The following is a 12,999-nucleotide window of genomic DNA, read 5'->3' as shown; positions in this document are numbered from 1 at the left end:
ACAGTAGATCTCTGTCATATGTTAGAAATCCAGTAAACTATTTTAGGGAATGTCTGCCCTGAAGAATGAAAGAAGGCAGGTGCAGTAGACAGTTTCTACACAAAAAATATCATGGTTTAATTTCCACAAACATTTTCATGGTTTGTGCATTTCCTGTTATAAATCTATGGACATGTGCTACATCTTTGCCTTCCCTTTTGAAGTGGTATTTAATTCCATAATAATTGTCTACAAATGAGACTACAGTAGACACATTCCAAACAAAGATTTTCATAGTCTGAACTTTTTCCATTTAGGTTTACAACATGGCACTGAGATGTGATTTCTGTCAAGGTTTTGCTGTAAGAACTCTTAAGAAAAAGGAGACCGTTTCCTGCAAAACTGTTTAGAGCAGAAGATACTTGACATCTTGGCTCATACTGTCATTAATACCTTGCATTTCATCCCTGATCTTTCATGGGACAAGACATCTTCATAGCTGCCTGTTACCCTTGTTCTTGAGGATTCTCTCTAGAAGGGAACAGAGGAGCTCAGTGAACATCAGAGGAGGCATGAACAGCTGTCACAGAGGGAAGAGGAATATAGAAAGGGTCACGGGAAGGTCACAGTAACAAGGAAAACTGATAAGAATGAAAGTAAGAAGATGCAAGTCTGTACTGTAGCAAGTCAGCCCCTCATTCCACCCACACTGTCATTTTGAGAATTAAAGCTGTGCATTCTTATTGATAACGTTTATGCAATTTCTGATGTCTGGGTTTATTATGATGTGGTCGATTAAAGTGATTTTGATGCACTGTCACACCGCAGGTCACCGGAGTACAGTAGTGCTATGCTCCATGAGTGTAGATTACAGGCTGTTTTTATATTGTACATGTAAAGGTGTATCGAGTCAGTGTATTTGTTTGTGTCTTTCAGGTGTGATAATAAATGAAAGCACTTGTGGCAAGTGGTTTGTGGCTGTTTTTATTTATAAAGGCAGCCACCATTCACCTGGGTATTGTGCCTCATAGTCTCTTTTGCAGGAGTGCAGTTCTTTCCTGTTAGTTTGACACATTAACCTTCAGGCAGCTTGTATATTATGTATGTGTTCTGTTTGTTTTATGAGTCACTGTGATGTCATTTACATAAGGTGAGGACCACATTCCTTGTATACCTGTGTTTCTACCCTGCTTAGCTCAGTATTCAAGTATTTGTAGTTTAGTTTTAGACCCTCCTCTGAGTATATCTTTTGGAGGATGCTAATATAGGAGTGTGTATGTATATACGTGTGTGTGTGTTTGTGTGTGTGTGTGTGTGTGTGTGTGTGTGTGTGTGTGTGTGTGTGTATTTTTTTCAATGTAAACAGCAAATGACAATCCTGAAACTGAAAATAAAATCTAGTCTCTATGTCGAACATTGTAAACACATCATTCGGCATACCAGACTTCCAGTTTCAAAAGTCCATCTGTCCTTTTATATTTCAGCAGGGGGGGCAAGCCCACCTGTACCCCATGCCCCCACATACACACCCCCTCTGCAAATTATATATACCAACTCTGAGATACGGGTCTATATTAAGTCAGCGAAACGGCATTACAGCGAATGCTGTTTTGCCAACGCATAAACGACATCCCACAACAGCGAAACCCCAGGTCACCGATTTTTTTCCCAGGGAAAAAATCAGTAGACCATAAAACACAACACATGACTTAAAACATAACAAAGAGCTGCGCCCCCCCACACACCCCTAACTAAATATACCAACTCTGAGATCGCACTACAGTGGGGTAAAGGGCAATGTCAGGGCTCAGGCCAAGCGATTTTTTTCCCTGGGGAAAAAATTGCTGACCTGAGCTGTCGCTGTTGTGAGATTTCATTCTATATGTGTCGGCGAAATGGCATTCGCTGTAATGCCATTTCGCTGACTTAATATAGACCCATTCTTTACCAGTGTCATTGTTTCCTGATTAGTCATTTTTATTTATGTTTTTGTATTTTCTTTTCCTTTTAAGAATTTTTCAGGAATTAAATTACACAAGCGCTTTCTTCTTGTCTGTTGAATAACTTTTTTTATTTTACAGAATCGCATGGAGGAAAGTAAAGCCTTATTCAGGACGATTATTACATATCCATGGTTCCAACAGTCTTCAGTCATTTTGTTTTTAAACAAAAAAGATCTTTTAGAAGAAAAAATAGTGTATTCTCATGTAGCTGACTATTTCCCAGAATTTACAGGTAAGTACCCATTATATGTTTGTCACCTTACAAAGTTTTTGAAACTAAGAACAATCAAGGCTGTAGCAACATGTTAAAATATGTTGTACATGATTTGGATGTTCATCTTTGTGCTGTCTGCTTGCTGTCCTGTGGACATTGCAGCTTGTTTTGAGTTAACTTCTTAATGAAGCATACATATCCTCCTGGGGAAGTGAAGTTTAAGTTTGCTGTAGAATTTCTGCAAAAAATAAGGTTTACAGAGTTTTAGAATCTTCCATTAAGCAGTTAGGTAGAAGTAACCCAGATGTTCATCGTGTTTCACTGTTGCAGTCCTAACAAATGGTTTATCTGGCTCCCGGTAGCCCTCAGTCGGCCAGAATACCAAAGGTAAGTAAAAATGACGTCAGTTGCCTTCGGTTGTAAAGGACGTCAGGGCATCTGATACAAAAGGAGGCAGCTGACATCACTTCCTCAGTCTTTCTTGCCGCGGAACCCGAAGCAAAAGCTTTTCATGCATGAGTGCCGGTCACCAGTTTACCTTTTTTGGTTTCCGACTACAAGAGTTGAAGTCTACTACAGCTAAGTACCCCATTGAGGATCCTCTTTTCTTGCCTTAACGAATGTCAGAAAAAGTTAATAATTGCCTTATCTGTCAAAAGCAGATTCCCCATAGAGATTTTTATTCCTATTGCATTATTTGTTTAGGCCTTGACCACGACTATCTCTGTGCCTCCTTTAGTCCGTGTACTATCCATCGTCGGGCTAAGATTTTGGCCAGACATTTTGGAGTTTGGCCTAAGTTCGTTGGTATGGTTGGTATCATGGTAAGGATAAGGACCATGATAGGCCTCAGAAAGCCAAGTCCTCGGATGAGGTTAAGTTGGTCGTCAGTCAGGAGGTAGCCAGTGAGATGCCTTTGCAGTTCCTGCAGTCTGCAGATGTACAACCACAGGCCTTGATTGAGTCAGAGTCCCTTAGGCCTTTGGCCTCCATTTTGCCTTCCGACCTATCACCAGTCACCTCTTCTGCCGGAGCCGCTAATCTGACTCCGGTGTCCGAGGCCTCTGTTTTGCGTTCTGACAGCAAACTTCTTCCTTCAAATTGCAATGGTACCTCAAGAACATTTGGTGTCAGCACACAGTGGACCTGGATATGATGATCTCTGCAGGTGGAGTTTCTGTGGTGGGCAACAGCCTGTTTACAAAACAAAGGCATGCCTTTTCGGACACTTCTTGCCACTCAAGTTCTGATTACAGAGGCATCGGACTACACCTGGGGAGCACACCTGGATGGCAGATGTATACAGGGATGTTGGAATGCCCAGCAGATGCACCTGCAAATAAATCTAAAAGAGTTGATTGCAGTTCAGCAGGCCTTACTAGCTTTCTAGAATCTTCTTTCTCCAGGGACCCTGCTTGTCAGAACAGACAACACCACGGTCATGTGGTACATCAACAAGCAGGGAGGGACTCCCTCTTGCCCCCTCTGCAGGCAAAGCATGAATCTTTGGTCCATGGCAGCATCCCTGGACCTGCATCTCCTAGCTCAGTTTCTTCTGGGAAGGCTCAGTGTTTTGGCAGACCAGTTGAGCAGGCAAACCCTGGATCCTCACAAGTGGCAGCTGAACAGAGCAGTCTTTTACAGCATCATTCAACATTGGGGCACTGCTCAGGTGGATATTTTCTCCTCCCCAGACAACCATCTGCTACCTCTCTTTTGCACCAGACAGCAGCACAGCAGAGCCTGGAAAGTGGATGCTCTGGCCTTCCCTTGGACGTTGCTATCAGTGTACATGTTCCCTCCTCTTCCAGAATATTAGTGAAGATCAGCAATGAATGTCCAAGGACTATTCTCATAGCTCCAGACTGGCCCAGACAGCATTGGTATCCGCTGCTTCGCAGTCTCTCCCATCTTCCTCCTTGGCATCTTCCTCTGAAGCCAGATCTTTTGGTTCAGGAAAGGGGAAACATTCTACATCCTCATCTTTAGTCTCTCCATTTGGCAGCATGACTCATTGTATGACTGCTTCTCTTTCTTCCTCCCTTTCCGAACAGGTGGTTGATGTGCTGAGGGAGGCCAGGAGGCCTAGTACTAGGAAATCCTATGCTGGCAAAAAGGAAAGGTTCTCTCAATGGATACATGCTAGAGAGGAGTCTGCTTCTCAACCTACCCTTCCTCTGATCCTGGAATACCTGGCTGATTTGCTTCAGGGTGATCTTTCTTTTTCCTCTGTCAAGATCCATGCTTCAGCCATCTCTGTTCATTGTTGTCTTGAACAGCCCATTTTCTCTCATCCCCTGATGAAAATGTTTCTCAGAGGTGCTTGCAATTTAAAACCTCCCAGAAGAGCACATACTCCAGCCTGGCATCTTAATTTTGTTCTGGAGAAACTCACTCTTCCTTTTGAGCCAGCTGACTGACTTCTCTCTTGGAAGACCACCTTCCTCTTGGCTATAACTTCAGCAAGGAGGATTTCAGAGCTGCAAGCTTTGATGGCCGTGGAGCCTTTTCTTATTTTCCATGCAGATAAGGTCTCTCTGAGGACTAATCCCACTTTTATGCCTAAGGTGGTTTCCAGCCTGACTCTTATTCAGTCCATACACCTTCCTACCTTCTTTCCTAATCCTCACAATAGAGGTGAAAGGATCCTACATTCTCTTGATGTGCACAGACAGCTCAAGTTTTACCTGGACAGAACTAAGGACCTTCGGAAATCAGCAAAGTTATTGGTCAGTTTTGCCCCTGGATCCCAGGGCAAGGCTATTTCTAAGCAAACCATTTCTAAATGGATTGCACATTGCATTACCTTTTGTTATTCCTTTCTTGGCAAAGCTCTGCCGCAAGGGGTTAGGACCCCCTCTACTAGAGCGGCTTCCGCTTCTGCAGCCTTTCTAAGGGGTGTCCCTACTAAAGACATTTTGGAAGCTGCCACATGGTCTTCTGTTCACACTTTCACAAAGCATTATAATTTGCCTCTGTTTTCCAGAGCCAGGGTAGAGTTTGCCACTGCAGTGTTGCAGGGCATTATCTCCAACCCTTGATGCGGTTGGTTCCTCCCCCCTTTTTTCTCTGGGCTTTGGTAATCAACCCATTTGTTAGGACTTCAACGGTGAAACATGAACATAGTACAGTTGTGTACACTTACCATAAATGTAGATGTTCGAGTGTATTCACTGTTGAAGTCCTGGTTTCCCTCCCTCCTTCCCCCTTTTTGTGGTCCTCTTCTGTTCTCTCTTCCTGAGGTACAGGCTTAATGTGTTATTTGTCAAATTGTTTATTGGTTTAAGCCTTATTTTGTGGGGGCTCCTGACCGTTATGGTAAGAAAGACTGAGGAAGTGACGTCGGCTGCCTCCTTTTGTATCGGATGCCCTGACGTTCTTTGCAACCGACGTCATTTTTACTTACCTATGGTATTCTGGCCAACTGAGGGCTACAGGGAGCCAGAAAACCCATTTGTTAGGACTGCAACAGGGAATACACTCGAACATCTACATTTATGGTAAGTGTACACAACTGTACTTTCTAGGAGTCAGCCAGTGTCACTGGTTCACTATTGGAGTCAAGGTAGGATGGAGGATTTGAAATAAACAAGCCAGATTGAATGCCAGTTGTTGAACAGATTTTGGCACATTCTCTTGAGTCTGAGTAAATTTACCTACAACTTTTTTAAGTATGAATCTTTTAATAATTATAAATCATTTCATTGTTTCCAGATTTTTTTATCAGACAAATGCAGACATCTTTGTAAACAAGTGTAATAGCAGGATACTGTAAGCACATACATTTACTGTTGTGCAGTTATATGCAAAACAGGTGCTGTTCAATATGTATTTGCCTGCAGTTTTCCTTCCAGATGATCAAGATATATTAGTAAAGACTAAATTTAGAACTGAAACAGATGCAATGCCACAATAGTATGATGGTAAAGTTGATAAGCTCCTAGTATTTCATGAAATGAAATGCAAACAGTGAAGGACGATAATCGGGATACAGTCACAGAATATATACATTTTATTGGCACAACACTCAAGCTTTTACATTCCCTAAATATTGGGAATTTCATCAGAACATCATAAAAAGACACTCTCCATTTTAAATATCAAACCTAAACATTTACATGATCGTAATGCACCAGTCATACAAATATTTTAAACTAGTAATACCCTTTCATCACAAAAAATGCATAAACATAGTGTGATGACAATAATTCATTCATTCTCACTCAAAAATAATAAAAAGGTATTAGTTTAAAACTTTATGTATAAAATTTCAGTTCACATTTAAAAAATGATTACAGTCTATTTCCAAAATGGTTGGTCACTGATCAGTAGCTTAATTTCAGTGCTTCCAGTGTGTAGAAATAAACTGAGAGATGAGGGCCAATAGCTCTGCCAGTTTTAGTAGGTTCATTTACTGGCTAGTAAGTACACTACCTGGATGCCAGCAAAGAAGAAATTTAGAGAGCCTGAAAGAAACCAGCTAGAAAAGGTGAAGAGAAAATGTTAACTGGGAAGAATCCTGCAGCTGTTCAGCAAAAAACAATTCAAGCTGCAAGCTTTGGTACAAGACATGGTTTCCAGTAATGTAGAGGAAAAATAAGATTGTGTGCTCATAGCTGATTACAATAAATGAAACATTAAAGGAATATGTTGAGTCAAATAACAAAAGGCTAGAAAAATGGAAGAAGCTTTAAACTGCTGTTAAAATTGAAAAATCAGAGGCTGAAATGAAGAAAAGGCTGTCTGAGTAAGAGACTGCTCAAGATGAGCTGTTTCAAAAAATAGTAGAGTTAAGGGACAGAGCATGTAGGGGAAACCAGAGATTTTCTGCTCTACAAGAGATATTGGAAATAATAGATTGTACTACTTGTATGAAAACACAAAAAAGTGACTAGACTGGTATTACACAGCAGGATTTGTTAATTGAAAGGGCACATTGTGTATATCCTCCACACCTGACCATGAGAAAGCAGCCAAGACTTGTATTAGTAAAGATGCAATCATTCCAGCAGAAGGAATCGATCCTAACAAAACAGTGTCAAAAGGGCAAGTATTAAAAATTGGAGACAATATAGTGTTTGTGTAAAACGATTTTTCATTCTACAGCAGGCAGATGAGAAGCACATTTATCCTAGCAATTAGGGTATGTTGAGAGCAGGTATGAGATTCAAGCTGCTGTATCCAGCTGTCTTCAGAATATTTTTTTCCTGGACTGTCAAAGTCATTTTTGATGCATTGTAGGCTAAGGAGGAAATATGTAAGTTTGTCCAACCAAAAGTGAGCCATCAAACAGAGGGGGGACTCTGCTTCTCATTCTTCTGATAATAAAGCTCATAGACTTTGCTAAAGAAACCTTTTCCAATGTTCTAAAGGAAAATGTTTGAGAAGAATCAGGAGTACCTTGTACTTGACCTTGAACCAGAGTCTTGGGTTTGGGAGATGGAGACGAAAAGGAAGAGGACCGTCAACACCAAAATTAGTGAGTAAATGAGAGTATAAAGCATCAGTCACATTTGTGAAATATGGCTTTACAAGAAAAAAATGGAAATATTGGACTTTTATTTACATTTTTAAGCTCGTAGGGGACTGGAAAGCATATATCCGACTTCGTCATCACTGTTTGGAAGGACACTAAAAGGAAAGAAAAAAACAATTGCAGTCTTGCTCTTTGTCATGCTGGTGAAGATTAATAGAAATGTTATAATTAATCCCTGGTGTAGTGTTTGCATTTAATAAAAGGTGCGAGTGTAATTTTCTTGCCTCCAAATGGCTTGACCAGTTTCCACAGGTTGTAAACAGGGATACCCTTTCTAAGATAAAAAAAAATTGTTTGTGCCACTGTTTTTATTGGTGTATATATGCTGGTACATCCTCCTTTTTTAATGTTTTCACATTCTTCCTTATGTAAAAAAAACAGGACAAGATCAACACTTGACATAATAAATAATCCACTTTAAGTTAAAATCAAACTTACCATTTGGGGCCAACACCCTGGGGAAATTTACTGATACCACATTTGATTTATTTACAATGGTCAGACCTACCATATTTAATCATCCCCTTTTTTGCATTACATTGTTATCACAATTTTGCGACCTTACGAAAACATGCTTCAGATTTCTACCAATCTTTATAAACAAACAATGGATTGTCTCTTAATCTTTTTGTAAACCAAAATGCTCAAAAACTACTTTCCATTTCCTAGTCATAGCCTCCTTTACCCATCTATTGTAGTACTATAGCATAGCTTTTGAATACTTTATTTCACTGTCATTTTCTTTTATCAAGCTATCTAGGAGCTTAATAAGCGCCTGGTACTTAACACCCCCTACCCTTTATTTTTTTTCTTATATTTCTTTATTAGACTTTCTGAATACCCCCTGTCAAGGAACATGCCAAGTTTATCTAATTCTTTATAAAATATTTTATCCTCAGAAACCAAGTGGCACAACACCATTTGCCTCTTCAAATGTTCATCTTCTACTAAGGGGATGACAACTCTTATAATGTCACCCTCTATTGGATTATCACTCTTTTCTAATAATTGTAGGATCATAAATTGATTTTTCCAGTTTAAAGATGGTGCGAACTGGTCCTACTGTGCTCTACTTAGTTCAGTACAACCTTCCAAATTTAAGAGAAAACTAGTCCATGGAACTAAGTGAAAAAATATTTATTTATTTATTTTATGTATTTATTTATTTATATTTGTTGACCGGGAGTGTCCGACTAGATGTAGGTCCATTTTCAGCGGAGGCCCGGGGAGAAAAGCTCCACAGTTAAAATAAACAGACAGTAGTTACATTGGATTACATAGCGATTAACAATTTACATAGCGATTACTTACAACATATTTACAGATGAAGAACATAGTACATCAGTAGACAACTAGAATATTTATCTGTGAAGTACATAACAGACATTAACAAATGTTACAAGAAGAAGTTCCTGCTGTATAATAAGTACTGGCTTATGAGCATCTGAGCTTGCTATAATCAAGGTAGTTAGTGGAGTGGAAAGAAAGGTAGTGGTTGGATGGGGAGGGTGATATTAGAGTGGGAGTTGCAAGGGCATAGCCAGCATGTTTTTAGGTGCGCTTTTAGTAAAGTTTTGAAGTGGGTGCATGATGGTATGGAGGTAATTGTGGGTGGGGGGGAGTTCCATAATTTGGCTATGGTGCAAGAGAACAGTGCTTCACCGGCAGAGTTATTGGCTTTAGTGTTCTGCAAGTGATTTTTGTTGCTGGATCTTAGTGGTCTGGTGGTGCGATAGGGTTGGAGTAGATTCTGGAGGGATGGGACATTTAGTGGATGATTTACTAGTTTGTGGGCAAGTGAGAGTTGATACCATTGAAGGTGGCGAGGGAGTTCAAGCAAGCCCAGTTCAGCAAGTGAGAGACAGTGTTGACTACGGTAGGATGCCCCTGTGGCGAATTTGGCGATTTTGTTGTAGCAGGTCTCAAGCTTGTTTAAATCACATTGCCTTAGGTTGGTATATATTGGACAGGCATAAAGTAGGGTTGGAGATAAGGTGGGAATTTGCTATTAAAATCTTTGCTGCTTTGGTGAGAAGTTGCTTATTTCTGTATAGCGCTCCTAGTTTTTTGTGGATTTTTTTTATGGTCAAGGATATGTGAATGTCAAATTTTAGTTTATTGTCTATTTCCACTCCTAGCAATTTGGTGTGTTCAGTTGGGTATACAGTGGTGGTGTCTTTTGCTGTGATGTTAAAGTGAGAGTTGTTTTGAGTATGTTTGGTGGGTTGGAAGATGAGTAGTTTAGTTTTGTTTGGGTTGAGTATTAATTGGGCATTGGATAACCAAGTTTCAACAGAGGAAAAGGCTTCCTGTGTGACTTTTTGCAGTTTGGGTAGAGACTGGGCTGAGCAGATGATGGTTGAGTCATCTGCGTATTGTATGAGTGTGCCATGTTTGGTGACAGAGGCTAGATTATTGGTGAAAACAGAGAAGAGTAGGGGTCCAAGGATGGATCCTTGGGGAACCCCTATGGAGACAGGTAGTTGGGGAGCTATGTCATTCTGCCATACAACGGATTGTTGGCGGTCAGACAGGTAACTCTGAAACCAGTTGGTGACCGATTGTGAGAAGGATAGGTTATTGAGGACAGAGATAAGTTGTTTGTGTGGGACCATGTCAAATGCTTTAGATAGGTCTAGGAAAGTAGCAGAGGAGAGATAGCCATTGTTTTTATGCTGAAGGATAGTGTTAGTAAAGGAGAGTAAGGCAGTGGTGGTTCTATGGTTTGGTCGGAAATGCTGAGTATTGGAAAGGAGGTTGTTAGTAAGGAGGTAGTCTGAGACCTGAGAGTGTATGCATCTCTCTATTATTTTGGATATGTAAATTTGAAATTGTTGAAGTATAGGGAATTACAACTGGATAATATTTTTAAGGATAATATTAAGGCAACGCAATTGCCGAAGGGACTAAGGATTCATAAATGTCCTAACAGGCTCGGTACTGCATTCATAGGTTTTGGAGTTATTCGATAAGATAGGTTTTGCATTAATGAAGCTTTTGATTCAAGAGAACAAAAGATAAATGGGGAAGTTTGGGAAACCAGATTCAGGAGTTACTTGAAATAATTCAGGATTTACTATTTCCTGATTTTGAGGGCTCCTTTCAGTATGTTTTTAAATCAGTTGAGAAGCGTTGTGAAATCTTAAATCAAAGAAAGGAGAAGTTGTTGCAACATGGTCAGAAGGAATAAAAAGACAAGTCTGCTTTTCTAGTCCCTTTAGTTAGTAAGGACAAGGTAAAGGAAATGAATGAGTGTATTCTGTGTTTGCCACCTGCTCTGTAGAGCCTGCATCTCAGATAGTCAGATAGATGAAGGGTTTTTTTAGATGCATCAGTACCACTGCAGAGATCAGCCAGAATTCAACAGAATGCAGGGAAAAGAAGCATAATTTTTCTGGTAGATTGAAATTTAGTGGTGAAAAACAGATACTCCCACAATGTTCAGGGAAGAGGTAGCAGCAGAGGAAGGAATTGTAAATGGAAATAAATCAACATCTGTCTATTACAAATCCAGGTTCTCTCTCTGTTTTTTTTTTTTAATTTTTAATTATAGTGATATAGAAATTACACCTGCACTTGGTCATTTATTTCTAAAAGGGTTTACATTTGTTCCCAGTTCCAGCTTTAATATAGCTGATTCCCTGAAGGAGTTGAAGGCATTTTTTAGAAAATTAAACTTGGCATTGTGTTTCACTAATGATGGGACTGAGAATGTAAGGTTCAACGATGATTTGATGAGAACAAGTGCATTTAATCCACTGCTTGCCTCAGCAGTAGAGTTGTATCAAAGACTGCATGAAAAGAACTAAGGCAAATGGCAATAAGTAAAAACAAAACGTTTTATAATTTGACTGATGAAAGTACTGCAGTGGCAGAACTGAAAAGGAAAAAACATTAATAGTTAAATTTGCAAAGGGGAAGAGGTGGTGATTATGGATTGTTTTATATACTCACAAATGAATTTTTTTTACAAATGTTTCCATCAATGAAATCAAGATCTCTTATTCCAAATGGTTTCTGGTTGCAGGATTTAGTATTAGAGAATGGTTTAGATAAAGATCTTACAAATTATTTAAGGGTAGAAAAGCCTGTGATATCCAGTATTTTTGGTATTCCAAAGACCTACAAATCCCTTCAAGACCCACCCTTTAAAACAGTAGTTGTTGCAGGGAGGTCAGAGACTGGAACGTTGGTGAAATTTGTGGACTTGAAATTAAAGTTTTTTGTGATTAAAAAAAAACTTGGTTAGCGAGATGCATTTCCCATTATCAATGTCCTATTTGAATGTAAGTATAGTGACTCTCTAAGCCTGGTGGCAGTGAATATTAAGGACATATTTTTAGTTATTCCACAGGAACTAGGCATTGAATAGTTTTATGAAGCTTTGGTGAAGGGAACAGACTTTGTATAGGATATCAACATTGTAGTTGATTGTATGGAACAAGTATTAAGTAATAGTTTTGTACTCTTTGAAAATGAGTATAGACAAACAGACCAAGCGATTAGGGATGGAAGCAACCGCAGCCCCTGTATTTGCAAATATCCTGTGTAATGGGTGATTATGTTTTTGATATTTTTATTTTTGGGATGGTGTGGTAGCAGACCTGGAAGAGTTTCTGAATTATGTTAATTGTACAACAAATTTTCTGAGTTTTAAAAGTGAATATGATTTTGATGCTATCACCTTTTTGGATTTTAAAATTAGTAAAAACAAGGAAAAATCAATTTATGATTCTGCAACTTTTAGAAAAGGGATATACACCAGTAGATTGTTGCATTGTAAGAGTCATCATCCCCTTGCCAAAAGAGGAACATTTTGAAGGGGCAAATGGTGCATTTGTCCTGTTTTGTTTCTGAGGATAAAATATTGTATGAAGAATTATGTAAACTTGGTATGATGATTCTTGATAGGGGGTATTCAGAAAGTTTGACCAAGAAATACAAGGAAGAGATAATAGCAGGTAGGGGTGATGTTAAGTACCACACACTTGTTACTCAGCCTGATATAGGAAGGTGAGAGAGGAAGAAATATTCAAAAGCTATGAAATTACAATGGACAGGTAAAGGAGGATGTCCTTCCATATCACTGTTGCAGTATTCTTCACTAAAGGGATCCCCTGCCAAGGCAGCCCGACGTCCAGCCAGTTTACCAAAGTCTTAGATTGCTATAGGGATGTCATACATCATACATATGCTCCCTGGTCACAGCATAGGGCATTAAGGTGATGTGCAGACACCCGTACCTCAGAACTTCTTTGCTGTTAGTC

General features: G+C 39.5%; 1 protein-coding gene across 1 annotated transcript in view; it reads left to right on the top strand.

Annotated features, from left to right (window-relative positions):
• LOC122793119 (guanine nucleotide-binding protein subunit alpha-14) overlaps positions 1-12,999 on the top strand; it is a 1,370,299-nt gene that overhangs the window by 1,318,757 nt on the left and 38,543 nt on the right. Inside the window, exon 6 of the mRNA XM_044060870.1 lies at positions 2,061-2,214. Within this exon, the coding sequence (XP_043916805.1) occupies positions 2,061-2,214 (154 nt within the window). The remainder of the gene's footprint in view (positions 1-2,060; positions 2,215-12,999) is intronic.

This window comes from Protopterus annectens, chromosome 2.part0, assembly GCF_019279795.1.
Source record: "Protopterus annectens isolate FY-2018-M chromosome 2.part0, PAN1.0, whole genome shotgun sequence".
NCBI lineage: Eukaryota > Metazoa > Chordata > Ceratodontiformes > Protopteridae > Protopterus > Protopterus annectens.
Note: the sequence above shows the minus strand (reverse complement) of the source record. Positions and strands in the feature narration are given on the sequence as shown.